Below are 27,481 nucleotides of genomic sequence, written 5' to 3'. Positions count from 1 at the left end.
GCCTCCCTCCCCAGACTTAACTAACACAGGAAAAGACAACTTTTTCACATTTGAGTTTATTAGAAATGGATACCATAAACAAGACCTGTACAAAAAAATAGCCGAAATTGCCCAGAATTTGGTAACAGTTGCACGGTGAGAAGTTATCGTCTTGGGCCCCCTCTTCCTCTTCCACGACCTCGGCCTCTGCCACGGCCTCTGCCACGGCCTCTTCCCGCAACTAGCAGATGAAACAAAAAGGATAAATCAAGTGAGACCCAGAAGTCCTTTCACTTTGATTAACACATTCTGTTTCAAGCATAAACAATGTAACACACTGTGCCTCTGTGATGAGACTGATATTAAGTCTGTTAATGCTTAGGAAGTTTCAGACAATATTTTCATCTTTTGTGTTAGGTTTTTCAGTATACCGCCTCCACAGACTACTGTCTGTGGCTTCACTGCAGAAATAAAGGGATGTAATAGTTGGCTGCTACCAAATGCTAGGGTAAGTCTGACAGAGAACTATGATTCCTCCTCTTTTTTTTTTTGTACAAAATCTAGCTTTTCAGGCATCAGTAAAAGCGTATGCAAGACAATTCTATTTTGTTACTATTCATTACAGTAGAAAAGATTTTTTTTTTTTTTGCCACAGCTCGCACTGTGGTTTATAAAGTAGTCTGCTAAAGGCAATGTGAGTTTTAACACTCTGTGAGATTCCCAAGCTCAGCCTTTCTCAGGCACCATGTGAAAGGGCAGAATTTTGAAAGGATCCCACCACCAGACAGCTCCTACTGTTTTCAATGATGCCTCTGCCAATTTCAGATGTGATTCTCAGGCCAGGGACTTGGCCATGTGCTCTTGCTTTTAAATACTGCTATTTAATGGTAAAGGGAAGACAACCACAGAATAATTCAGGCTGTGAGCAACTGCTGGAGGTCAGGTGATCCATATGGTGATAACATGTCATTTCACCCGTTTCTCCTAAAGAAACATAACCTGTCCTGTCAGATTGCAAGGCTACCTACAAACTTTTGAAATCACTGGTTAATTTCAAGCAAGTTTGTCAGGCTAGGGCCCCAAAAGATACTTAAAATTCTGTGGAGGCGGGTGGCCGGGTAAGAGACACACACTAGCATCCACATTCAAGAAAGAGGCTGTAACAATTATTCTGCGCCATCTGATAGTACGTAGGTTAGAAATGCAGTGAAGACAGAAAGACCAGAGGCATGGGACAAATTTGCAAGAAGCAAGCCATCACTTGTTTTGCTGGTAGTAGACTGTAAAAAACCAGAAGCATCAACACCTGACTAAATGATTACAGCATCTACACGCATCAGTATAGTAGTGTTCACTAAGTGGTCAGACCCAAGGCACACGTGTCACGTACATCGCTCAGCCAGCACCCTGCCTGCCACTGACAATCTCATTTCCCGAGGACAGATCATGTGTTACACACTTTTGAAGCCCAAGGGAAAAGCACAGCACGACAAGTTGCAGTCAGAGTGCTTTGGTACACTGAAGATACAAGGAGTATTAAACTGAGGTAGACAGTGCTATCACAGATGTTCCTGTTCACATCACATCATGAGGTTCAGAAAAAAAGCAATCCAGCCGCTCTCATTTTTCCATGTGGTCAGATTATTTTTAAGGGACATGAGAGGAGCAAAATGTTTTCAGGAGCTTTATCCTTATTCTCTACAAAGCCAACAGCTGTGCCACTTGCACTGTGTGCTGCACCCACCTGAGGGTTGCTTACACCATTTCAATAAGGTAAGCACACCAATTCATGACATATGCATGGATCAAAGACCACAGATCCAAATACTTAAACACCAGTTACAGGAGAATCAGTATGACGTTATTTTAGAGTCAATTAGCTTTCACTTACAACTTACTATTTTAAAAACAAACAGATTAACTGCTGAGCAAAATACATGCTGCCTGAAGACAAGCTACAGATTTTCAGGGGTTTGCTGGATATTAATCTTTAATAGTATGGATTACAACTGAATTACTCTCTAGCCTGTTAGGCTTCTGGGGAAAAGGGTTTTTTAACAGCCTTTTTTTTGGGGTGTAGGGTGTGTGGTGTCGAAGTTACAGGAAAAGCGGAGTAGAACACTGCTGGGAGCCAAAGCTAGAGAGTTGCTCATCCGAATACAGCCTTGACTCCCTTAGATTCTCACCTCTCAAATTTGGTTCTCTGACAGATTGTTTTTACCCATTACCAAGTGAGATTTCAGTGAAGCATTCAGCACTGTTCAAGAGGCTTTTCTGTACTTTCTTATTAGGCTATGTGAAGTTCCCTGTGCAAACCGGGGAAACACACATGAAAGAAAGCTCTACAGATGCCAAGAAGGTAGGCAAGGCAGACTTAGCTAGTTTGGTATCAAACCACCAAAGATGAAAGAAATAGCTGCCAAAGGCAGATATTAAGACACTCAAATCTGACGTCTTCAGATTCAGAGTATTAAAATGCATACAAAGGCAGAACAAACACGTACCGGAAAAGCACAAACTAACCTGCTTCTCTTTTCTTCGATTTGACTTTTGGTTCAACATCCACTAGCAAAGTATCCAGAGGCAAACTGTCTGGCAGAATGAAGTATCGGATGTTATTCCCTCGAATGCTCAGCGTCTCCAGCTGTACAGGTTCTCTGTTCTTCAGTGTCATTTTAACTGCCTTGAGATGCGTATTCATACTGACATCCACCCCTGAAACAACAGCAAGTCTAATTTCAGGGATGAAAGCCTATAAGATGGTCCCTTGTTAGCTATTTTTAAGCATGCACATACTTTGAGATTTATCCTGTTCATTAACACCTGCTTCTGCCACTCATTAATTCAGCCTCTAACTGAAAGAAATTAAGTGTCTTTTTCCTCTCTTAAATCCCTGATCCCTAATTTATCAGTTGCCGTCTTTAACACCTCATTGCTAGAGATCTTTATCTAGGTTCTGGCAATAGCAATTTCGTAAATGGTCAGAACTGAACAATAAATAAACCGCCACTTATTACAGAAGCCTAATACTAGTCTTTTTACTCCTTTAAAAAGAAAGGAAACAAACCTTTGAGGAAGAAATCTAAATTGATCATTTCCTCTTTCTGTAAGCCTTAGAAAAATCCAACTGCCAAAGTAGTGCTTATTTTCTGATAAATACTAGTTATTTTCTGATAAATACATCTAATACTAGTGTGGCATCTTCTATGAAAGTATGTAAAACACACTCCTGTAAGGAACCATCATTGTGGTTACAAACTCCATGAACAGCCAGTATGTAAAAATGTATGGAATCAACACCATGCTCACTATATTGTGCTATGCATAATCCAAAACTGGAAAAAAGTCTCAGTTGGATGCACGTATTCAGTAACACCTTGAGAAGCATTAAAAAAAAAAAAAAACCCCAAAAAAACCCCAACCCCACCCCAACAAACCCCCTGTTTTAAGTGTTTATTTTGCACATCACAAGCTTTGTGTGGAATCCGATCTCAAACTGTTAAGATCAAAATGAAACTAACTTTTTCAGATGAAAAAATGTAGGCAAAAAATACAAACTGCAGTTTACAAGCACCTGCTGACTCAGTGACAGGACACTCACACGAGCAGAATTCTAATGTGTTCCAATACTTGTACAAACAACCCTTCGTGGCAAAAATAATTATTGTCTTGTTTCATAAACACAGAAAGACAAACTGTAAGGCATCTTGCCAAGGTAAGGAAGCGAGTGGCAGGCCAGAAGAACCATTGTGCTGTGCTTATTCCATGCATTTTTCTGTCTTCTCCCCTTATTTCTAGATTTCACAGCTCACTCCACCTGACCGGCCCCCCCGGTGTGTGTAAGGTATGCATTACACGCAACGGGCCCTTCAGCAAGCCTGCTCCGGCCAACCGACACACCGAGAGGAAGAGCTTGTACCGTTCGCAGATGGCACAGCAGTCACAAACAGAAATTCATGGACCAGTGTGAAGGGAAAGTTGCCGTTTTAGAAAGAGGGATTGCATTCAAAGTTTTTACAGATTCTTAGCAGAGAATGAGAGAGAATTTGCTCAACAATTAAGCCTGCAAGAACACTGAGGTCAGGAGAGAAGCAGCTTGTTTGCTTCCTACCTAGCTGGGTTCGACAAAGCGTGCTGCAATCAGACACCAGGGTGGCGCATTCAGGTCTAATCAAAGCTGATGAATCTGGCTGCAAAATAATGGCAGTTTTGAACTTTGCCAAATCTCAGAAGATACTACTGGCCAAAAAAGCACCTCAGCAATCCCCTGGAATCTAACTCTGCCAAGTTTGAGTTTTCTTTTCTTTAACAGTGGGGAGAAAAGCTCCTAAAGGCAGCCTGGGGTGAGTGAAGGAGATCAAGCACATTCATCAGCTTAACTGTAAGGGTTTGCTTCACTGTATACAATGTGCCCCTTCGACATACCCAATCGTCTCTAAAGTAATCCTAGCACCAATATTCTCAGAACAATACCTGTTATTGACATTATTAAAGCAAACAAAAATAGTCCGCACGTTTTTCAATACATACGAGAACCATAAAATGAACCATAAAGGCTTTCCCTACAACTTCCAGTTCAGTGACACATGGAAGCACCTGCTAGACAGTAACACCCACAAACTTACACACAGACGGCTGGCAACAGCAGGGGACCAGATTCTCAACACCAGGATTCCTTTTTGCCCAAGCTATGTGTCTTCAAACCCATTTCAGGAAATCTATGCAAATATATGCAAAGATGCATTCCCATATAATGGAACCATTATTTTAACCAGAGCAAATCCAAGCTCAACAGAAATAATTCATTTTTTACATTAAAACTGCCTATACACAAAATTTAACCAATGTAAGACCATATCAGCACTTAAGATTTGCCATTTATCTGTGCTACCATTAAAAAAAGAAGTCCCTCTTCTGATGATTTAGCTGTAACATTTTTATCGCTTATTGCAATTTCACAAATCAAAGTCGGATATACCGAAACATCTTATATAAAAATTTAGCTGCATATCCACTACCAGTTTGATACGGTAGTAAAACCACCTCAGCAACATTATCATGCTGCTAAAATTCTAAAAAAATATTGTGCTTACACTGCCTTTGCCACCAGTTTGGAAAAGTTTACTTCCTTCACCCTCAAGCCCGTTTGTAAGCAAAGCCTGCAGTCTGGCGCAGAGACTCCCAGGCCTACAGCAAATCTACTGCCTCCCAGCAGCACTTTATAGAAAAGAAAGCTTGTTATAAAATGTTTCAACAACGTAAGTTTCACCATGGGTGAACTCACCCACAAGGATGTGAAAGATGATCCGTGACCAACTGAAATTTCCATGCGTTTTCATGGTTGCCCACCGAAAGCTGGGCGGTCACAGCTCTGCACTTTGTCCCCAGCAGCTTTTGCCATCGCCCAGACTCTTTTGTAACGAACATAACTCACGGCTGTATGTAAAGATCTGAATTAAAAAGAACATCTCCTGCATCTTACTGAGAAGGCCCCCACAAGAGGGAGTACAAACCGAAAAAGCTCAGTCCAAGCCAGGGCTGCCGACTGTTAGCAGAGAGGTGACGTTAAGGCCACGCTTTGCTGCAGGCCCCCCACCCGCCCTGCCGTACCTGTGATAGTTCCATGCACTTGTGTCCCATTCTTCAGTTCAATGGTCACAGTCTCATGGCTCAGCTTCATCAGAAACCTAGGGGGTTAAAAAAAAAATAATCAATTGTTCACTCCCACGTAAAGCCTTAACACTTTTAACGCCCTCCTGTTGAAGAAAGCCAATATATACCGAGTATTCACACCCCCGAGCTTCCAGAGCCACCGGCCCCCGAGCTCGGGGACCCTACGGAGCGGTTTAGCGAGGCGGTGACTGCAAGCGACAGACACCCGAGTGCCCCCCGGCCCGGCAGCGGGGGTGCCCCACAGACAGCGCGGACCCCGCGCCAACCCCCGCCAAGCGGCCGTCACTGCACCCCGGCGGCGCCGCCCGTTACCGCCTCAGGCCGGCGCCCCGACCCGGGCGGGGTTCCCCTCACAGGGGTGGCTTTGCCGAGCGGCCTGCGCAGGCCGCGCCCCGGGAGCGCCTCCCCCGCTGCCGCACGGCCCCGCCAGGCCCCACAGCCGGCTAACGGGGGTCGGCAGGCCCCGCGGCCCGGCCCGCCGCCGTCAATCTGCGGGCAGCCCGAGGGACCGTGGGCAGCCGCCGCCGCCCGCCCCCGCGGCCGGGATGGGCAGCCGTCGAGCGCGCGGGCTCCCCGGGCCGGGCGCGGCAATCCGCCTCCATCCGCTCACCTGACGAGCTTCATAGCGGCGGGAGGCGGGCGGCCCGGGGCAGGGAGCGGCGGGCGGCCCGCGGGGCGCGGCGAGCCGCGGGGCGGTGCGGGCCCGGGCGCGGGCGCTGCGGAGGCCTGGCGCAGGCGGAGGGCTCCGAGCAGGCCGCGGCCTCCCGCGCCAGCAAGCGGCCACCGAGCGCGGCGATGAATGGGCGGAAGCGCCGCTGCGCGCGGGGCGGAAGGGGCGGGGCGGCGCATGCGCGGGCGGCGCGGCGGGGGGCAGCGGGCCGCACCCTGCCCGTGGGAGGGGGCCCCTGGGGGGTGGTACAGCCGCTCCTGCCTTACACTTTAGAGAAAAAGGAACAAGTTGCGCGATATTTTTCGGTGAATATTTGAGTAGTTCACTTTAAACCTGTCTAAGCTTTGCAAAAAAAAAAAAAAAACAAAACCCAAACCCAACCGTAAAACCTTTAAATAATTTAATTTTTTAAAAAACTTACAGGCTCAGGATCCGAAATTGCGTTTTTAACAGTTTGGTCTGTGCACGGCCGTCTGCTCACCGAGCAAAGCCCCAGCCTGGTGCGGCACCGACCAGGCACCGGTGACTGACAAGACCCAGGCTGGAAGAGGTGCAGCTCTTACCGCGATACAATTAAAAAAAAAAAAAAAAATTACAAGAAAGGAGATGTGCGCCTGCAGCAAGGGAGGGAAAGGAACGACCCCCTGCCTTTCCACCCCGAGCACCCATTGCCGTGGTTAATAAACCCCGACAGTCTTGTGAGGGAAGATTAGCCCCGAGCAGAGGTGACAGTGCAGACTTTAAGCATCAGAGGTGCAGGCAGGTCTCGCGCAGAGGTCCAGCCGTGGCTGTGAGGACTGGCACATGATACTAACACGAATTTGTGACATAGGGTGCAGAGCCAGATCATCAGTCTTCACGCACAGAATAGCAAGATCTTCACATGCAATCACCAGGAACAAAACCCAAGCATCCTTCTGGTAAGAAGGAGCTCCCAAGGAACACTTTGGGAACACAAACTGCACCACAGGCAGTGTATCTAGAAAAGTTGAATATTTTATTGTCATTTATGAGAACACCATTTGTGATTTTAGAAATACAGACTCTTTGCAAAGCTCTGAAATACAGGTGCCTTCCGACTTCTAAAACCTAGCTTATTCTATGTCTTACAAATTTCTACTAGCAATTCCAGTTTGGTCTTTGCCGTAACAAGTTTTTTAAAGATGCAAAGATTTAGTTATAGGCTGCAAGACAACTGAACTGAGTTTCAAACACCACCTACCAGTGAGCTACCAAAACCATTACTTTCAAATATTGAGTCTAGGATGGTCTTGTACTTCATGCCCATAATGGAGTTCACCTTTGAAAATTTTAAGTTAGAGGATTTTCCAGTTAGCCATCAACTGGTATTTCCATTATAGCATCTAGAAGCAAACAGATACTTTGCAAGTACTAGTGCTTATGAACAGGTTATGTTTACACGAAACCCAGAGAGGCCTCCAGAAACATTCAAGGTTAAAATGAACAGTTAACAGTTGCAAAAAAAAAAAAAAAAGATCTGTACATATTTTCAGTCGTAACACAAGGCAACACTGAAGTATCAGCATTTTGTGTTTTAGCTTCAATAATGACAACTGTGCTACTCCTAGTATTCTACATGTTTCTCCCTTCCCCCCATTTAAATTTTATACTCGCAATCTGAATATACAGCTGTACTTACAGGAAATATTAAACAATGCACAGCGCCTTAAGCAAGCTCCATGTCTGGTTTGGAACAAACCATACAAAATAAGTGACAAAATAGTTTAAAATTGGTCCTTGATTAGGATTACTTGTTTTTATACAGCTTGGAAGCACTAAATTTAAAGACACACATTTATTAACCAGCACAAATTATTCTGTAGCTTTTTTTGTCTCTTTTAAAGAGTGTTACAGTATCATGCATGAAAAGCAAGCTGCTGCTCCCAAGTGCAAACATGGGGTTTAGACTAAACACTTTCTCCCCTCGTTGTTATTCCTTCCATCACAGATTACTTCAACATAACCAAGAATAGAAGCAGCTGACTAGCAAAACAATATGAAGTTCACCTTTACATTGTGACCCATTCTTAAAATTAAAGCAATACTTTGGACCTTTAGCATAAGGAAGGTTCCATAAACACTGCCAAGGATTTTTACATTCTTCAATTTCATTTACATCTTTAGAAAGAAAATTCTGTATTTCAACTCGCTACCTAATGAATCTTCATCTGGAGACTGTAGTACTGAAACAGTGCAAGACATCTGCAACTTCAGGAACATCCAATTACACTGTCCTTTCACCCAAACAATTAGTAGAATATGCATCAGTCCTAGATAAACAAGACAGGATGAAAAAGCTCATTTTGGAAGAGCATTAGGATTGAAAAATCTTTCATATTTAGTGAAAAGAATCCACACACAAATATGCATGAAGGACTCCTTAACACGGACTTTATCACAAGTGTAATCCAGCTGTAAATCTCAGAATAGACTTTTATTGGTATGAAGCCGTATTTGTTCAGAGACCACGATTTGAAGCTCCATTATTAATGCTTCAACATCTGGGTGTTTTGACACAGGAACAGCATCAGAGCTCTCTCCTGTCAAGCCAGAGACCAAAAATTCAACTGAAAGAGCCCAGGTGGACTACGAGCTTAAGCAGTCCACTTCTGCTCTAACACACTCCAGAAAGCTGGCTTTTGCCTTTGCGTTACCTCAGCAAGAGTGGAGTCCCCTCCACCAATGCAATATTCCAAAGACCATTGCAACTAAGACTGTTGAGTCGGGTCTCAGTTGACAACTACCACTGGCAAAGGACATTATTTTCCCACCACCCCCCCCCCCACCCCCCCCAAGGCTGCCAAGGAAGAAAGTTAAAAAGACCACTGTTTGGTGTGGAAAGCAGGTCAGTAGAGACTCCAAGTGTGGCTTGAGGAATCCTCAGTACCAAGCCGCTTTCCACACACACAAATTCAGTCCATCTTCTCTTTCTGGACCAGCTTGGGTGCATCTACAAAATCCTTGCCATTGTAAAGGATGATAGCAAAAGTTCCAAAGCTTGCACTTCCCCAGAAAAGCACATAGGCCAGTGTCTCAGTCCATGTCTCACCTGTTAAGAGTCAGATAAACAGTTTATTATCTCCAGCTACCACAGGAAGTATTTTTAGTACAAAAAGGAAAATATTTCAAGCTCTCCCTCAGAGATCTGCTGTCCGCTGAGGCGAGAAGCCCTTCATGGGTACTGGTGTCTTTTCTCTTTCCATTTCTACCTAGGAAAACTGTTTGCCACACAGTTCTTGGACTTTGAACAGACAAGTACAGAAGTCAGTCAAGAGATCTATTAGCACTAAGGTCAGAAAATTAAAGCTAAAAGCAGAAGGAAAAAAGCCTTCACAGCTCCTAACACAGATTTAGATTAGGGGGACATCCATCAAGATAGGCTTATGCCTATATTTAAGTTTTCCAGATTGACTTTCTGCCCAAAATTAGGTAGGTATTTTGGGGTTTCATCCAGCCTATACAGCTAGATGTCTACTCAGCGACTACTAGAGTCTACTCACTATTAAAGCGACCTCTACAAGAGTTAACATTGTTTTCTACAGTACCTCAGGTTTTTCCACACTAATGTTATAGAGTAACCCTCAACCTCCAGAGCCATGCTCAAACACCTTTTAGTATGACTGAAAAGCAATTTTTTAGTGAATAGTTTCTGGAAAGCATTTATAGAAAGCCCACACATGAGCAAACTTTTTGTAAAATTAAACAAAACAGTGACTTACCAGCCATCAGCAAACAAATAATGCACATTGAGAAAGCAACCACCATAATAATAGGCAACTGGGGAAAGAGAAGGAGAATAATCACTTATTATAGCAGCACATCTAGTCCTTAATCTCCTTTAAGATGGCCTGTGCTGCAGAGCTATTTACCTGCTATCAGGTACAAAAAAATTTGGATGGCTCCAAAATTTGGAAGAGTGTGTTCAATAACTACTAGATAGGTGTATTTTAATTCTTAACCTATTAAGAGAGGTTGAGGTTCATCTTTTGTTTAAAAAAGAAAATACACCAGCCACTAGTCAAACCCATAACATCCCCAAATCCTGTTTCACAAAAACAGAAGGGAGAGGAAAAGTTTGTGTGTGTTACTTCATGCAGAAACAGACTGTATGAGAAGAGATTTCCCACAAAAGAAGCTTGTGAAGGAAACAGTCATTGATGGTGACTAGTAGAGTATCTCCCTCTCCACTTCGTGAAGCAGATCTTAAAGAAAAGCAAGCAGTGGGTTTTTTTTCAATACCTCAAGGACACTCCGTTTTCTGTCAAGGGAACAGTCTGGGTTTGGTCTACAAGCAGGTATCATAGAAACATAACCAGATTATAGGGATGCTTCATTAATAAATAGACAAGTTCTACTTAATCATATGAAACTAGTGACTAAAAGGTTGTACGTGTTTCTCCAATCATGAATAGTCTCCATACTCACAGCTAAGAACTTCCAGTCTTTCTTGACATGTAGAGGACTAGCAGGTTCTACTTCATCCACTGAATAATTTCCAAGAAAGAGATCAATTGCATCCTGGAAGAGAAAGGGAAAGCAAGAGTTAAAATGCACAGCAATGTTTATCAAATACATTTCCCCATGTTAAAAGCTTAACTTACTTGTCTAAATCCATCAGAAAAGTTATTTTTGTAGTAACGTATTAATGAGTTCCAGCCATCCATTATTAAGCCCCACTGAGTTCTCTTCCCAGTTCTGCAAAAAAGTTTCGAAAGATATTTAAAATAGATCTGTAAATCTGAAATTACCTTCCTGAATTTATGAATTTATAGCTCATTATTCAAGTGTGTAGTATGTTTAATGAATACCTGCATGTAAATACATTTGCCTAGTGTTGCCTCTGCATTATTACCACACATGTAACAAATTACACTTCTCTCCAGCCCACAATATATGTCCCTTGAAGAGACACATTTTCTTGGTTTTACATCCAAATAGGCTTCTCTCCTTTCCTACAAACACAGTGAAGAATGGTGTTCTGTAGATTTTAGTCTGACATTTTACTAAAACTTACATTTTACAGTTTACAAAACTCTGTAATGTCTAAGCCCCAAATTAATAACCTTCTCAGATAGGAAGACTTAAAAGAAAATCCCAAACATGCCCAAAATCCCAGAAGGCCTTTACAAAAAAGGCTGACTTGCCTTGTATAATCTGTCTTTAAGGCACCAGTTCCAGCATATTGTTTGGCACAAGCATTAGCATTATCAGCCCATGCTGTGAATAAGAAAACATTAAGATTAAGGAAGTTATGTACTCTGTTTGGGGAAAAAAGCGATTGTTTGAACTCTATAAACAGCTTACCATTCTTGTAGATTTTCTCAAAGTCTGCTTGTTCTTCAATTCTCTGTCCAACATGCAGAACACCTAGCCTCTAAAACAGAAAGCATGTTGAGGCTCACTAGTAGTTTGTGAGAAAAATTAGGATTTGCTTCCAGAAAAAGCTATGTTTATTAAAATAAGAGTCTGGCCAACGCATTTCAAATACATAGTACAGTGACTCAAGTATGCAGAATGTTATTGTAGTGTTAAAGTGACATTTCTGTTCCAAACAGAAAGCCTCTCCTCTTCCAGCTTGTTAAACAAGAATACAAAAAAAATTTACCTGAAGCTGAGCTTGAAGTGACCTGCGTGCTAACAAGCTCTGAATCACATTAGTTCGATCAAGGCAGTCCATGCAGTTACTGCGGAATATTCCTTCCTGCTGAGTCACAATGTTACCATCGGAATCAACTAGAAAATAACTAGCACACACAATGGACGTCAGTATTTATAGATAACAGTCCATATAAACCACACATTTTCAGAAGTATTCTAGCAACCAAAATACAGCTGTCTTGAGCATATGAAGAGTTCTTAGCCATGTCTTTGAACTTTGATGCCTCCCTGAATTCTTCCCCTCCCACACTGATAAAACATTTAGTAATCTCAGGGCAGTATTCACTCTGATTTAGATAGCCAACCAGCAATACAGAGTTACATGCCACTGCAAAGAGCAGCTTCTGATGCAAAATCAGTGACTTGCATTTTATTTTTTTTCTAGTGACTACAGGCTGCTAGCTCCACAGATATCATTAGTAAAGTCTAACAGCAGAACTAGCCAGATTTGTATGTATCTGGGCACCTGGTTCAATCCAGTCACCTCTGCACAAAAAGTCATATAAGCAGTCAGGCACGCTTCTTCCAGGAAGGTATTCAGATCTTTAAGTCCACTACTGAAAATGTGCTACTGCCGCACTTATCTCTCCATTATGCAAACATCTGGGGTATCCAGATGTTCTCTTGCAACTGCATATGCTGATTGTTACCTCAATATTTTTTAATCAACAAAACTAGGTATTTCTAGTAATTGGTAACAAACAGCTCACTTTAAATACTAAACTGCATGCAAGTAGTCTGATAACTGAGCTGGTAAAACAAATATGATGGTCAAGTTACAGGCTAGATGTGTGAACAGGACAGAACTATACTTGTCCTTCTGCCACAGCGTGAAACTTTCTTGCCTAAAGATTTACAGACCATATTCTACAGATTAAGTTACTCCATTATGCAATTAAGAACCCTGAATGTGGACTAGCATACAACCCACTCTTACTATACAGCATTTCAAGATTATAGTCTTAGAGTCATGCAGTACTAAAAAATCAAGAGCCTTAGAAGCATACGCATTTACTTTGATCAACCTTGTGTTAACAAGATCCATTTTTATCATTCTTTGAGAACTAGTTTTGTTAAAACATGTTCTACATTGTTGTATGATTAAAGGAGACAATAACACCTGTTCTTCATTTTCCCCTCAAGCTTTGCCTAGAACTGATAGTAGAATAATTGGCATAGTTGAAGCGTAGATATTTCTGACTAATGACACAGTTTAAGTGCTGCAAATAAGTAATTTCTCAAAGAAAAGTTAAGAGCAAACACCATGCCACCACCCCAAACCCAGCAAGCCAGCTCTCATTTCTGACAGGTCTTTCACAACTAGATTTAACCTGCAGAAAATAGAGTTGTTTATCTCACTTACAGATGCAGAAGTATTTTCTGAGAATATCGGAACTCCGTTTTCTGTTTCTATTTAAGCAATAGTCACCCTAGATGAAACAAGGCAAGGTAGAGCCAACCTAACCTTGAGGAAGAGACTTCATTTTTGTATCTTTAGAAACACACGGCCTTTTTTTGTTCTTTTCCTTTATTTCAAGGAAACCCAGTTCTTTTGTAAGCCTCCAATGGCAGATGATAGTAAACAAGTTATGGGATTCAGTATTCATTCTGAGAATATGAAGGATCCTTGCTGTACAGGAAACCTACACACTTATTCCTCCTTATTTGAAGTCCTTAAAGCCCATTTATTCTTCACCTTGTCATATGTTTTTTAGGCTTTTTTTTTTTTTTGGTGGTGGGCAGAGAATATCATTGATTAATTTCTACTTTCCCATAGCCTTCGTTCCAGGCAAGAGATCTAATTCATGAGACTCCTGTTCTAGTCCACACCTCACTTTTTTTTAAGGTAGAATATACTACTACCAGTTTTGTAATGTTTTAACTGACCTACTTTGTGCTTTATGCACAAGACTTCAGGTGTATAGGAAGGAAGCAACCAGAAAAGCAGAACAAAGTAAAGTTTCCTTAACACACTACACATGCCTACAAGTAGCAAAGACCAGGAAGTGCTTAAAACACTTGTGGGACATTTAATCTACTTCTATATGACTACACAAAATAAGAATTTGTTTCCTTGTGGATTACTTGTGCTAGCAAGGGCTAACAGCGCCAGTGCCAAGGTTTGGTGCCACAACAATGTGTGTTAGAGAAAACACCCAAGAGAGCAGGTGCCTGTGGAAGGAGCACTGTTTGACACTATGTAGCAGAACAGTTTGCTGTCAACACCACATGGAATTAATACTGGATGAAAAAATACCACCTGAAGAGACTTTTTAAAAATAATAGCTTCAGTTGTATGCACACTTATTCCTCTGTTTGACCTTTCACCCAAAGGTACAAAGGCAGCTCTTGCGTCACAATGCGGGATTGCTACAATTCTCAAAATCATTTTACTGGGACATAAGAAGGGCTATACATCTTACCCACCACCAGGTCTCCAACCCTGCACGTGGTTATTGGCAAGAGAGCAGAGATACAGAAACACTAATGAATACATCTTTAGAAGATTACAGGTCTGTTTTGCTGTGCCTTAACTCAAGGCACTAGAACCTATGAGAAAGTGGTCTCATTTTAAAAGCGCAGAAGGACTGCACAGCCTTACCTAAACTCATCTTGCTGCTCTGCTAGTTGATCCATCAAAATCTGAAGTCGATCCCACCTCATCCGACTGCACTCTTTATGGAAGTCAAAAGCTACATACCTGTTCAGAAAGAGAAACATCTTTTCAGGTTACATGTGTATTGCAGTGAAGGTCTCAAAACCCCACAGGGAAGATATGACCTATAAACCAGCTAGTGACAGAGGACTGTTTTTTCTTTAGATATGCCTTCCAGCAAATATCTGTGGATTTTGTCAGTGCTCTGTAATCTTCCCGAGTCTGCACCCTTGCATGCATGGTGACAACATTTACATTTCTTTACAAGATGCCACTAGTCTGGGGAAACACATCCCGTTTCAAGTTACTGAAACTACATTCTGGCTAGTATTTTTCCTCCAGTAAGTACAGAAAGGATATGCGTCTGATTTCACATCTTTTTTCCACCAGGATTCTTTTGCCCTCCTCTCTTCCAAGGAAACGCATTGGGAACTTCAGTTCACTTTGAAATAGACCCAGGTGTTGAAATGCAACACTCTTCACTGGCATGCAGCATAATTCCCTTGATAGCTCTCTAGAAACCCAAGACAAGTTCTGTTTAAACAGCTAACCTAGCCTGTCATAAGAAAATTAAAAAGCTACTGACTTAGAACAAGATTTTAACAATTCAACTCTGGCAAGAGCTACTCTAAATAAGTGGCGTTTGATTCAACACACATGAATATACATGTTTAGCTGTGAATTACAGGGCATTACATTACTCCCCTCAAGTATTTATAATCCAAAAGTTATTATTTGCCAAGTTTTCAAGACTATCCGCATGAAAAAAGGTGTATATATATACACAATGAAGCCTCAAGTCTTAGTCTGGCAGGTAAACACCATCAAAACTAATTAACAAAGAATAAGGATTTTGGCAGCATTAATAAAATGGGGCTACCAAACACTACTTTAACATATACAGAACATCACTAAAACAGACCCTGACAGAAGACACCCCTGAGGATAGTAAAAGCAGCACACAAGCGAGACAGACATCTATAACTACCCTGGTGAAGGCAGCAGTAGGGCATCATACAAGCAGAAAAAAGTTCAAGTGTGTCAGGATTTATAAGGACATCTTGAACATACTCTGCAATTCCTTAATTATGCTTAGACAGAAGTGAATCCTTATTAAAACAGGATGCCTTTTTGCTTACAAGTAGGATTTTGTCCTTTGACATACAGGAGTGACAGTAATACTGTGCAGCAGTTTCAAGGAAAACTGAGGGGTAAGCATCTGCGGGAGCTGGATGCTAGCCCTCCCTCTAGAAGTTAGTGAAAGCAAGCACAGGGAGGTTGTAAAATTGTGTCCTGCACTCAAGATTCCCACAAAGAGATGTAATTTCTCTTGTTATTAAAGTGCATTCTCCACTCTCTTGGTCCATTGTTACACTGATGTCCAGACATTTAAATTACATGTTCCCCTCAGTGTTTCCTCCTTTATATCAATACCAGTTTGCTCACACTCAGCACTCCCTTACTAGGTTAGCAATGTAACTACACCCTTTTGCCAGAATCTAGTTCTACAGGGCATGATTTCTTCTCCCTAAAATGCAGATCTCCACAGTTCTCATAGCATACTATTACTCCAATACTAGCATTACCATTGCCTCTGAGCTCCCTTCTTTATTCTGTTTCTTCTTTGTCCCATATTCACTTCACAGTCTCACTTCTGCTTAGAATGTAACCTCTGAAGTAGGGACATAGGTCATATGCAAGTTACTTCATAAAAATAAAACTCAAACAAATCAGACAGTTGGTAAAGGCTCCCAAGGAACTGATGATCACCCTGTGGGTCTCCGAGGCAATGCTCACTTAACACAGAACATATCATTTCACTTCACATGTACCTGACCATTCCATTTGCCATGCTGTTTACCATTTTCGCAAACGTTTGCTCAAGAGGCTTCTCTGAACCTTTTTGGTTAACCTGAGAAAGAAAATATTTTTTTTTTTTAAAAAAAAGACAGTATTACTCAAAAGCCTGCTTAAAAGAACAACAGCTTTTTCAGGAAGAAAAAGTAAAAGCATACCAGGTTGACAACCATTTGCTTTCCATAGCTAATTATTTGTGAGTCAAAGTGTCTTTGGAAGCCATCCATCTAGTAGAGAAAGGAAATGTGTTGACAGATGTACACTGCTATTAAGATCTGTGGTTTACAAGAAATAAGTTCTAATCTTATTGATGATACCACATAATTTTAACTGTTTGATGTTCTCTATTGTGCCAATATATTCCTACTTTCACCCCTCGAGTCCACTCAGCTCCCCTTAATAAACATGCCACGTAAGTATCGTGCAGCTGTTTCATTTGCAGCTGCTGCTAACAAGAACCAGAAAAACTATCCCCATTGATGTATGGATCTTTTTTTTGTCAGGCTCTGAGCTCATCTTAAGGAGTACAAGACTTCTCGCTACTACTTTTTAAAAATGAAGCTCAATTCAGTACTGCTGATTTTTATTCTTTCAATTACCATCCGTTACCCTATCACACACAAGCCCAGAAATATATTAAAGCACCAATATACAAAAAACACTCACATACATGGTTTACTGACTTGCTGATCTGTGGCTTTGGTTTATACTTGAGGTTTGGTCTTTGAGACCAGAAAAAAGGAATTGATCCACGGGTCTGCAAAAGAACGGGAACAGTTTTAAACAAAAAGACTTACAAACTCACTTGCCATTTAAAAATCAAGCAGACTGGTTTATTTTATTTGTGTGCATGCACATCTTGCATACAATCTACATTTAGAAACTATATATAGATAGGTAGCTCTGTCTAATTTAAGCCAGTTTGCCATTCCTTACATTGACTTTACCTGAACGAATGATGCCTTGCTCCCCTTGTAATGCACAATTTGTTCTGTTTCAACAAAGTTAGCAGCATGTCCTTCTGAATCAATACCTATGTAGGAAAAAAGACCTCGTTAACCAGCTCAGACAGGCTGCAGTACAGTGACAGTATATCAGCAAAAGGCTTCCCAACCTTCCCTTTCAGGTGCTCACAGAAAACATGAAAATACCACAGAGCTACCTGAAGACTGTAAATTAAAACACCTTTGGCAAAAGTTTAGCATGATCTATACCACATTTAACTTGAAAAAACCAAAGTATACTTAACACATTTTGATATTTCTAGCCTTAGAAATTGAACAGTTTAATACAAAATTAAATACGAGTGCTTTGATACTAATATCCACTATTTAATAGCAATGATACTGTGGAATGTGCCAGTTTCTTCAAAAGTGTGTATGTTGGGAGTAATAACAGAAAGTAATTTAAATCCATTTCCTTGTTCACTTCTGAACTTGAAAGAGTTAGAGAACATCGCTATTTAGGGCTCCCCTGACAGCGCCAACAATGCTCTTAGCTGAATCTATTGCTAGGCCAAAAGGGCTATTACACACTTGCATTTAACAGTGTTAAAAACTCTACAAAACTGTTGCAGTTACGTCTAGAAGGAATAAAGAGTCAGTTTTAAGAAACACCAGAACATGCTTGAGTTCATCATACAGGTTGCTAATATTTTCTTTGGAGCAACAGCCTCTGTCACACATATAGAGTTTGCATTATTTTCAAAATAAATTTGCTATTTTACCTCTTACATAGTAGCGTACACCAGCCCTGAAACAGCTTCTTCTGGAAACCAGCAGCCAGTCAAAACACTTGCCATTAATAGAACAAGAGTGCATAGTGATAACTAATGAATAACACTAAGGAAAACCCCCAATATTTCATTAGGATATTTCTATATATCAAGAGGTAGGTAACATCAAGGAACCAAGTGACCACATTCAAAGAAATTTGTAAACATTACTCATATCAGTAACAGTTTAATATTCAACTTGAGAGAATAATATTAGCATCAGCATAAGCATCACAAAAAGACAGACTGCAGGCAATGTCACTGATTACTACACATTAAAACTGCTTTAATTTTGAGAAAACTGGATTCCAAAGATTAATCTGTTTTATGATCCTATGTATATCATTAAGTGGACTGACTTCTGAACTTCTGTTCAGTGCTTCACTCATCTTATCCATAAATAAGCTATCTTAACATTTTATTACGCCTATTGCTTTTAACAAAAAAAACAGAACCCCACACTTCAAAAATGTTTCCTAGGCTTTTAGAAGAATCAATACCTTGGGCTGTTATACCTTGCACCTGTAAGTGCAACACACATCATTTACAGATGCTAGAACTAGCAGTAGGCTGGCTTTCAAATCAATGCCAAGAAAAATATACATGTACCATCTCCAGTGCAAGCTTCTTACACAAGAATGGTTTCCTGCTCAGCCTAGACAGCCCAAGTGCGGCAGATACACCATAATCCGGGACTAGTCAACAAACAGCAGCCATTAATAACTATTTCCATTTTACAGTCTTGTTCTGTGCTGCTTATAATTGCCTTTATTTGGACTATGGTAAACTATCAAGTCTAATAAAAAACAGCATTCATTGTGAGTAATTTCTCCAGGTAAATTCACAAGCTTTCATCCTTTGCCCCTAAAAACTGAAACCCACAACTCCAAAGCAAGCAAAAAATCAAAGTGGTTGTTTTCTGCAAGCTGCAGTATTAACATACTGCAGTTTTCTATTCTTTGAGGAATCTAGATACTTTGTCTTAAGGCTGGTAAAGTAAACCATTTATTTTCTCTTTTAAAATAGCACACTTTACAGTAAAATCTACATTCTGCATTTATGATTAATTAGGACAAAGCAGCTGTGTCACACAAGCACCTAAGCTATGTCAAAGAGCACACTGGCTGCATACACTGAACATCTTGATTTGTGTGCACTCACACTCTCTGTAAAGAATTTGAAAAATATAATACAAACTGGCCCTACATAATCCAGAACATTCTCACAGTTCAAGAATTAAGACTGCAAAAAAGACCTATTCCTCTGCTTTTGTGGAAAAGCACTGCCAGATCCTACACCCTTTGATTCAACACTTGTACAGCCAACAGTTTCCTGCAAAAAAGGTTTCCTCTAAACTTAGCTGCTTAGAAATAGTCAGCCCATTTTCTGTCTGCAATCTGTCCAACTTAAATGACAACTTGCTATTGGCTACTTCCACACAAAAAAAGAACTCTTCCTTAGAAGGGGGATTTTTTTTTTTTAATCAGCAAGGGAAATATTAAACAGTTTGGGTAACCAAGACTTTTATCACCTATAGCCTAAGTATGCCCATTATTTCTCATCACTGCAAGACCTGAACCCCGGTACAGACTGTCGAGCAAAATGTATTTAGGTTATATGGGGCAGGGGGTATAGGGGGGGAAGAATCTTATTTCATTTAAATAACTGCTAGTGGCACTGTAACAGGTCTGCTTAGGGCTCTTCCTAGCATTTTCGTCACTAAAAATCCAGTTTCTTTGAATTCTTGGGTTCTCTAAGGTGTTTGGTTTGTATTAGAACTACAACAGAACAGGTATTCCTCATGCTAGTTATTTATATAGTGAAAATAGGACAGAGGAAGGTGTTAGTTGCAGTCTGCTAATTGCGGTCCACCCAGACTCTTCCACCCAGGACCTGCAGGACAAAGATTCGGTTGTTTTGACAGTTCCTATTTGCTATCTTTCCTTGCTTCTCCACTTACTCCCACTACATTTTCCATTACATGAAGTCACAGGAAAGAAGGACTGAAGATCTGCCAGCTGCTTACAGTCCTACTGGAACAGACCCAGGCTGGAAGCCATTCCCTGCATACACCTGAGGGGTGTGCGCAATGGAGGAACGAAGGAGGATGGGCAGTCCAGTTTTGCTATTCCTTTTCATGCTGCCAGTCCAGGAGCACCTCAATCACACACTGCATGAACACCACAGCCTCCAGAAAGCATTAGGCTTACTCACAGCATACAGCCTCTCTCAAAAATAAACTCATGATTGCTTTGCTAAAAAGGCTATTACCCAAAGCGTTGGTGCAGGAAGAGCAGCTGGCTAGGAGAAGCATTCCAGCAGCCTTCGGCAGAACTCCTTATCCTTTTACCGTCAACAGGAACATCCAAAAGCACTCCAAGTCAAAACTGTTCTCCTTTATTTTATATCCAAAGCAAATGCTAAGTGAAGGTATACTTACAGCAAAATAAAAAGTACTACTAAGGCTGATGTAAGTATTTGCCACATTCATCTTAACCTTCAATCCCATTGTAAGACAGTTGTGCAAATCATGCCTCTAAACTGAAATACATTAAGCCTTAAAAGCAGAGTATTTGAGTTAACATGAGTGGGCTATCAAACAATGTGATGCTCATATCTGAGCTACAACTTAATTCTGGCTGTGTTCTGTTACAGTTGCCAACATGGCCACTAGAGCAGCCTCACTGGCAACCATTTTGCTGCTAGACTACCACACTGTGTAAAGCACAGAGCTTTACAACATAAAAGGATACATCCGTGCATCACTGGTGTAGCAAACCTGTGGATCTGAAACACACACATAATACATGTTAAAAATATTAAACACTAGCAACCAAAAAGGATAAGTGAGTGACTATGCCTTGTCTAGGTGGTGGGTTTGTTTTTTTTGATAGTTATTACTTTTTTACTTTGTTTAGGGTACAGTATTTCTTTGAGAAAAAAGTTCAAGGAAAACAGCACCATACATAATCCTTATTAGCAGGGAAAAAGTTGAAGTCTAATCCCAATTAAATGACCTTGACAAAAAAACAAGCTGCTTTGTCCTCCTGTACATGGCATTTACTCTTCCACAAACATGCCAGGTATAAAGCAGTACACGCTGAAAACCTTTTGATATTGTATTTGCTGTACCTCCACAGCAGGATGTAAGCAGAGGCAGTAATTAACACATGGCTTCAGTAGGGAGTACTTTTATGCCATTAATACTCAAAACACTTGTTCCAGGGTTTCTCCCATCCTGCCACCCCTGAAAAACTTGGTCTTTCAAGAATGTTTAAAGTTCTCCAGAACTAGAAGTCCTAAGAACTTTTACCTAAAACTATTACTATAGCAAGCCACTTCTAGTCAGCATTAGGTCATGCTTCCCCCCCATATCATTTATCTCCCTTTTTCTGTTTTCATTGAACAGCTTCACTTTGCTTTCTTTGCTGTTCCCAACACTGCTACTCTCTCATTGCCCAAGCTTTGCTTGCATAGCACTATCCAAACCACATACCCAGTCATATGCCTCTGGAATATGCACAACAGCCCTTTACCAATTCCTATCTTCACATTCCAGAAGCACTGCACAATCCAGCCTTTTAGAACAGTGCTGTAACGTAAGAGCACATCTCCACAGGTGACCAAGACAGAAATAGAAGCAGTGCGCCATTTACTTCAATAAATAAGAAGTACTGTTAGAGATAAAAGGTTGCTGTAGTGCAGAGAGTTTTAGAAGTTTAACACACAGCTGAAGTCTCTACTAGGAAGGAGCTTTGATCAGCCTGGTCATTGAGGTACTACAGCTATAGCTCACAGCCATGCACTTGTATTTGCTGGACTCAGTGAATTCAATGGTTACACTGTGCTAGTCCTCATTTGAAATAAACTGAAATAATCTAAATGGTTAGTCTTACTCAATTATCAGCTTTAAGAGCTATTCACTAAGCAAATGGAATTTAAACTACATTCAGAGCAAGATGCTAGCCAAAAAAGTGAAGAGTGAACCTTGACTATACCTAAAGATAAATAAATAGCTAAACTTCAAAAGCTTGAGAAGCATATGCTGTGCAGTCAAACTTTCCCTTTGGTTTATTAAACATGATCTCAGTACAGTATCTTCAAATGTAGACATTTCCAAAAGTCAGCTTTACTATATGTACTACCAAGGATGCTGACATGAAGTTTGAAAGCAGAAGAGTGTCACTGTGCTAAACTAGAAGATGCATAGCCACATTACACTAGATTCTGGCTGTCTGAAGTAAGAGACAGAATTACAGGAAACTTGTATACTTCTAGTAAAAGTATATTAGTCTTCTACCAATATAATCATTACAAAGTGTTTACCTCTGGTTGAGCAGCAAATTCTCTAAGAAGATGTCCGTTCCACACAAATCGTGGGTCTGCCTGTAGCAAGCAAAAAGCCAACATGCTTTTAGAGACCATCAGTTCTGTTTAGTTCAGCATAAAGGTAATACTGTAGTATCCAGATGGAACACCCTTCTTTCATCAGTACCCTTCATATCCTCAACATCTAAATAAAATAAGTTAAAAAAAGAACAGTTGTCTCAAAGCTCTAAGGGTGCTGCCTGACTCTTCAGACATGTGACACCATCAACAACTAAGCTGCAGTATCAGAAGAGCATTCTGGTCTTTGCCCTAAGTAATCAGGCCTTGAAGAAATTATCCAGAATTAAGAACAGCAGTAAGGTAATAATCCTAATGGGCAGAATGTAAAAATGCAAAGAGTCCTGTATGCAACAATCAACAATTCTGAGAACTGAAAGGAAAGCAACAATATTTGTAGTTTATTTATATTCCACTGCATAAATGATCCTCTTCAGCTTTGTGTATTTCCTATTCTTAATTCACCTCAAAAGTGTCTTGAGCAGGTTGCTGAGCACGTTCCAGAAAGCTACCAGATTAGTTACAGAAGTGCCATTTGCTGCAGAATGTTAGTGCAGGCTCTGGGGAAGTGGCATAAATTTCAGCTTTATGAGGCAGCAAGCAGACAATACATCGCTGAGTATAAGGGTTAATTCAAGCTCGGTGTTGGAACAGTTCTTTGTCTGTCAGGAAACAACAAACACAACTATCTGCCAGAAACTGTTCAAATCCTACTTGCAGGACCTTGGACTAGTGAAAGAACACAATATGATGCTTTGGTGCCCCCCTGCATTGGGGCTGTTTCTTTCTACCAGCACTGTTTAAAAAAGAAAACACAAACCCACAAGTACTGAACCAAGACACCCACACATCAACCACAGGCCAGGCTTCTCTTGCAAAGGTGGAGACACCCAAAGTTGGTACCATCCTTTTGTTAACCCATTATACTGCAGCCACATGACTGAAATGACATTAAAATTGTTTTAACCATCTCACATCTGAACTTCCTTGAAACTGATGCCTTTTTACTGTACTTTGCCTTCCAAACAACCTGAAGTGCCCAAATTGTAAGGCAAACCAATCCTTTTGTGTCAGCAACTGCTCTTCCTGGTAAGAGTACTGCCGAGCAGCATTTGATAATGCAAAATAGTCCCCAACTATAAACTGATTTTAATTTTTATATATATATATATATATTTGTGTGCTGCTTCTCCAGCTTAGATAGTTACTGTAACTAAGAGACAACTTCTCATGATTCCACTGCCACGTTCTTGGCAAAAGAAGAAGAAGTACCATTGACTTCCAATGTTTCAGTATTTCGGTGCCTAGGCAATTTAGACCTCGTTTATGCTGCCGTATAGTAAGTTACCAAATTAAAGATTCTGGAACTCTGGAAACAAGATAATTTCAAGCTCAAATTGCGTTTAAGACAAAAGCAGTATATTGAATTCATGCTTCAAACATAAGTAATAAGCATAGTTTAGACAGAATACAACATCCCAAGGGAAACAGCCATAAACCCCACAGTTTCTGTTCCACGTTATCCTGGAATAGAATACCAAGTTGCACACCATTTATTCCACTTTGGGTGTGTCCACCCCCTTATTCTAGGTCAGAGAAATGACCTGCTTTCTTAGTTTTTTCTGCTTAGCTCCCTCTTGTTGCAATTAGAAGTGTTCAATATTAAAATCAGAGACAAACTTTCATTTATTTTGAATTCTTAAAATCCATTTAAAGCAGCGTTCAAAAAGTACTTCTAACTGCCTGATCCAGAAGTCTAACATCACACTAGAACAGATTTCTAGAACTTCATGTTGCTCACAAGCTATAAGACTTAAGGAAGGGTGGACTAGTAAGCTCAGCCACAACTCCTAACAGTTTTGATAAAATACTGCAGCACTGAACAAACTCATGTGCTGAAGCTTTACAAAACAGCTATTTCCACCCTTCTTCTAAGCACCCTATGACGCAAACTCAAATTGTAACTTGACTCTGTATACTTTGCACACTTGCCTAGTTACTTGTATTTCCTCTTGCTATCAGCTGCTTATTCCAGACAACTGTCACAGTACAACTCAATTAAAATCAGAAATAAGTCTAGTTACACAGTTCAGCAACATTGGGCTATTTTTTGCTAGTTCAGTTATAAGGACTTGCATTTAAGCAACATATAAATCTGTCTCACTAGTCTAGTGATTAAAATAGTAAAGCCATTTTTAGTTTTAACAGAGGACCATAAATGCTTTAAGTGTCTACTACCATTTAACATACTAAAACATTGTTAAAAAAAGGTTTAAGCTCAGGTGCTGCTGAAATTTGTGGTCCCATTACATCATTCTAAGCTTTACATAGTTTCCTTTAGTTTTAGAACTGATTGACAATGTCTGAGACAAATACTAAGCAAAATTAAATCCTTACCCTCTCTAGGAGGCTCATTTCCTGGAACTCTGGGCTCGTGTTCGCTAACCGTTGCAGAGTATGTGTTAGGTCATATGTTGTTGAGAAGTAAAATCCATCCACACTCAAGACATGATTAAGCATTGATAAAAACACTTTATTGTCCTGCAACTGTGGGGATGAGAAGAAGAGGACAGAAGAGCTCTCATTTATTGCCATTGAATATCTCAAACTACTGCTACTTTTAGAAGTGATGAGATTAGCTTTGCTAGTGCTCCAGCAACACCTGACATCACCCAGATATTACTGTACAAGAAGGAAACTATGAGATTACAATTTTGATACCAGTTCACTGATAACTTAGAGCTAGCTAGCACACTGCAGCCAGATTCTGCAAGAACAGTAGAAGGGAGAGTAGAAAACTGTATTCCTGTGAGGTATATATTCCAGCTACTGGTATAAAACTAATGCTAGCTACTTCCAAACAAAAAGGAAGCCATTAGTTATCCTACAAACCATTTGGTCAAAAATACCAAAACAAGATGGCAATGCAAAAGGAAGGATATAACTTACTGTCAAGATTATGCCAATAATCTTGTTCTGGTTCAAGACTATGCTCATTCCTTTCCTGAAAGAGCATCAGATTTCCTTTCAGCTCTGTTGGTTATCCACCCTTATCTACTCTATCAATCCACAGCACATCTGTTTTAAGCAATCTTCATCCTTTCCCTCCCTCAAAAAAAAATATCAATTCTTCCTTTATATCAATTATGTAATTGAACAATTCTACAAATTAGGCAAGAGATAATTAGATAACAGCAAGGCATCTTACTGTAGGGACTATCAGAATAGCAGAGCTGTGAGAAAGACTTAACAGGAAGAGCATGAAGAAGAGTGTGCCATCTCAAGAGGGGGGAAAATGCACAGTATGCAGATCAAACTCTGGGGATGATATTCTAAGTCACACAAAGTGAGTTTGTTATCTTGAATGACATAACTTTATATACACCTATACTCAAATACTGCAACAATATTTGATGCCTGAACAAATCGGAGGGAAAAAGTATAGTTCAAAGAGCTTCTTAAAAAATGTTCATAGTCTCATCAAATTAGGTCCTGTGGTAATGGACATTAACATAAGGTAACGTTCCCCCACACTCCTCTAATCAATCCACCTACCTGAATATCAGTTAAGTGTAGCATGGTCTTCTTGTACGAGAGGATGTCAAAGTCTGTTGCTTTCCAGATTGCATGACTGAAAATCTCACCTACTTTTTTCTTTTTTGTTATTACAATAAGATACGTGCCTGCAAACCAGAAAGAGCAAAGTTAAAAAAACAATAGATGCACTGTATTAAGAAAAGCAGCCTACAGCCATACCAGAAAACTGAAACCAATAGCTAAGAGTGAGGTTTCTTCAACTTACACCTAGGATTTTATATTCTATGTTCTTAACAGCAAGTGTATGGAACAAACAAAACACTTCCTAAGCTACCCATTTCTCTATGCTCACAGATCTTGAGCTATTCATTAAGTTTAAGAATTTTTTTTTTAAAATGGACAACATAAGTATCAGCTACACTTTAGACCTGAGACAGTCTGAAAGTCTCTAGGCTTGCAAATGCAGAAAGTGGCCAATGGTCTTGAATGTGGTTTGGAAAGCAAGTCTGAAATACACAAAAGGAAGCATGACTCAGAATCCAAAAAGCTGATTCATCATATCCTGAAAAAAATATTTATCCTAATAGGTTCAAAATGGAGCAAGGAGAAAAGGGGTTCTTTTAATAATTTAAGACAGGAAGCTTGCCCTTTTCCTGGATGCATAAGTAACAAAGCAAACAAACCCATGGTCATGACAGTTCACTTAAAGCAATTTTTACACTTTTGGTAAACACAACATAGCCTTATTTCTAAGGCTACCTTACTCTGGTGCCCTTTTTTTTTTTTTAAAGTAAAAAGTTTCTTAATTAAATTGTATGTTGATGGATAAAAATGTCTCAGCATCTACATCTTATAACCGTTAAATGCTTGCTTACAATTCCAATAAAGCAAATCAACAAGCAGGCCATACAGAAGCACAGAGCCACAAGTCTAGTACATTTTTGTACTAAAGCATTCAAAATATAAATGCCAAAGCAGAAACAGTTCACATTGTATGTGGTAAGTTTACCCATTATTTGTATTTACTACTGTATCTAGATATACACCAAGTTTTATGGACAAGTGAATTATATCAGGTATCTATTCCATATAATTAGTCAAAGAACAGGTGCCACCCCCACTTTGACATCCACAGCTCTAGTGTTACCCATTTAGATGGAATATTCAACCACTTGAGATGCAAACATGCTAGAGCATTTTTAAGTTTAAGTATTGCTTTTGGCTGGTATGTCAGCAGAACCCAGATACCTTACGAGAACAGCACATTACA

General features: G+C 40.3%; 2 protein-coding genes across 4 annotated transcripts in view; both read right to left on the bottom strand.

The window, feature by feature from the left end:
- Positions 1 to 38: 38 nt before the first annotated feature.
- On the bottom strand, positions 39 to 6,482 carry SNRPD1 (small nuclear ribonucleoprotein D1 polypeptide). Of its 3 annotated transcripts, none has more exons than XM_055803752.1 (4): positions 6,263 to 6,482; positions 5,590 to 5,666; positions 2,503 to 2,694; positions 39 to 220 (listed from the first exon to the last, which is right to left on the bottom strand). In XM_055803752.1, exons 1-4 carry the CDS (start codon positions 6,274 to 6,276, stop codon positions 144 to 146), a joined length of 360 nt encoding a protein of 119 aa, XP_055659727.1. In that variant the 5' UTR covers positions 6,277 to 6,482; the 3' UTR covers positions 39 to 143. The 3 variants fall into 3 exon arrangements, with proteins under 3 accessions (XP_055659727.1, XP_005242270.1, XP_027649540.1); XM_005242213.3 differs by lacking the exon at positions 6,263 to 6,482 and adding an exon at positions 5,760 to 5,782; XM_027793739.2 differs by lacking the exons at positions 5,590 to 5,666; positions 6,263 to 6,482 and adding an exon at positions 5,264 to 5,525.
- An 818-nt stretch (positions 6,483 to 7,300) lies between these two features.
- SACM1L (SAC1 like phosphatidylinositide phosphatase) overlaps positions 7,301 to 27,481 on the bottom strand; it is a 31,080-nt gene continuing 10,899 nt past the window's right edge. Inside the window, exons 4-20 of the mRNA XM_055803747.1 lie at positions 26,230 to 26,357; positions 25,072 to 25,221; positions 22,615 to 22,674; positions 21,042 to 21,075; positions 18,241 to 18,342; positions 17,462 to 17,547; positions 17,185 to 17,271; positions 16,673 to 16,741; positions 16,490 to 16,569; positions 14,604 to 14,702; positions 11,949 to 12,087; positions 11,648 to 11,717; positions 11,488 to 11,560; positions 10,945 to 11,038; positions 10,769 to 10,861; positions 10,063 to 10,120; positions 7,301 to 9,392 (exon numbers count right to left, since the gene is read on the bottom strand). Of these exons, the coding sequence (XP_055659722.1) occupies positions 9,256 to 9,392; positions 10,063 to 10,120; positions 10,769 to 10,861; positions 10,945 to 11,038; positions 11,488 to 11,560; positions 11,648 to 11,717; positions 11,949 to 12,087; positions 14,604 to 14,702; positions 16,490 to 16,569; positions 16,673 to 16,741; positions 17,185 to 17,271; positions 17,462 to 17,547; positions 18,241 to 18,342; positions 21,042 to 21,075; positions 22,615 to 22,674; positions 25,072 to 25,221; positions 26,230 to 26,357 (1,559 nt within the window). The 3' untranslated portion in view covers positions 7,301 to 9,255. The remainder of the gene's footprint in view (positions 9,393 to 10,062; positions 10,121 to 10,768; positions 10,862 to 10,944; positions 11,039 to 11,487; positions 11,561 to 11,647; positions 11,718 to 11,948; positions 12,088 to 14,603; positions 14,703 to 16,489; positions 16,570 to 16,672; positions 16,742 to 17,184; positions 17,272 to 17,461; positions 17,548 to 18,240; positions 18,343 to 21,041; positions 21,076 to 22,614; positions 22,675 to 25,071; positions 25,222 to 26,229; positions 26,358 to 27,481) is intronic.

This window comes from Falco peregrinus, chromosome 5, assembly GCF_023634155.1.
Source record: "Falco peregrinus isolate bFalPer1 chromosome 5, bFalPer1.pri, whole genome shotgun sequence".
NCBI classification, from domain to species: domain Eukaryota; kingdom Metazoa; phylum Chordata; class Aves; order Falconiformes; family Falconidae; genus Falco; species Falco peregrinus.
The sequence above is the reverse complement of the archived record's forward strand: the minus strand, read 5'-3'. Positions and strand labels throughout refer to the sequence as shown.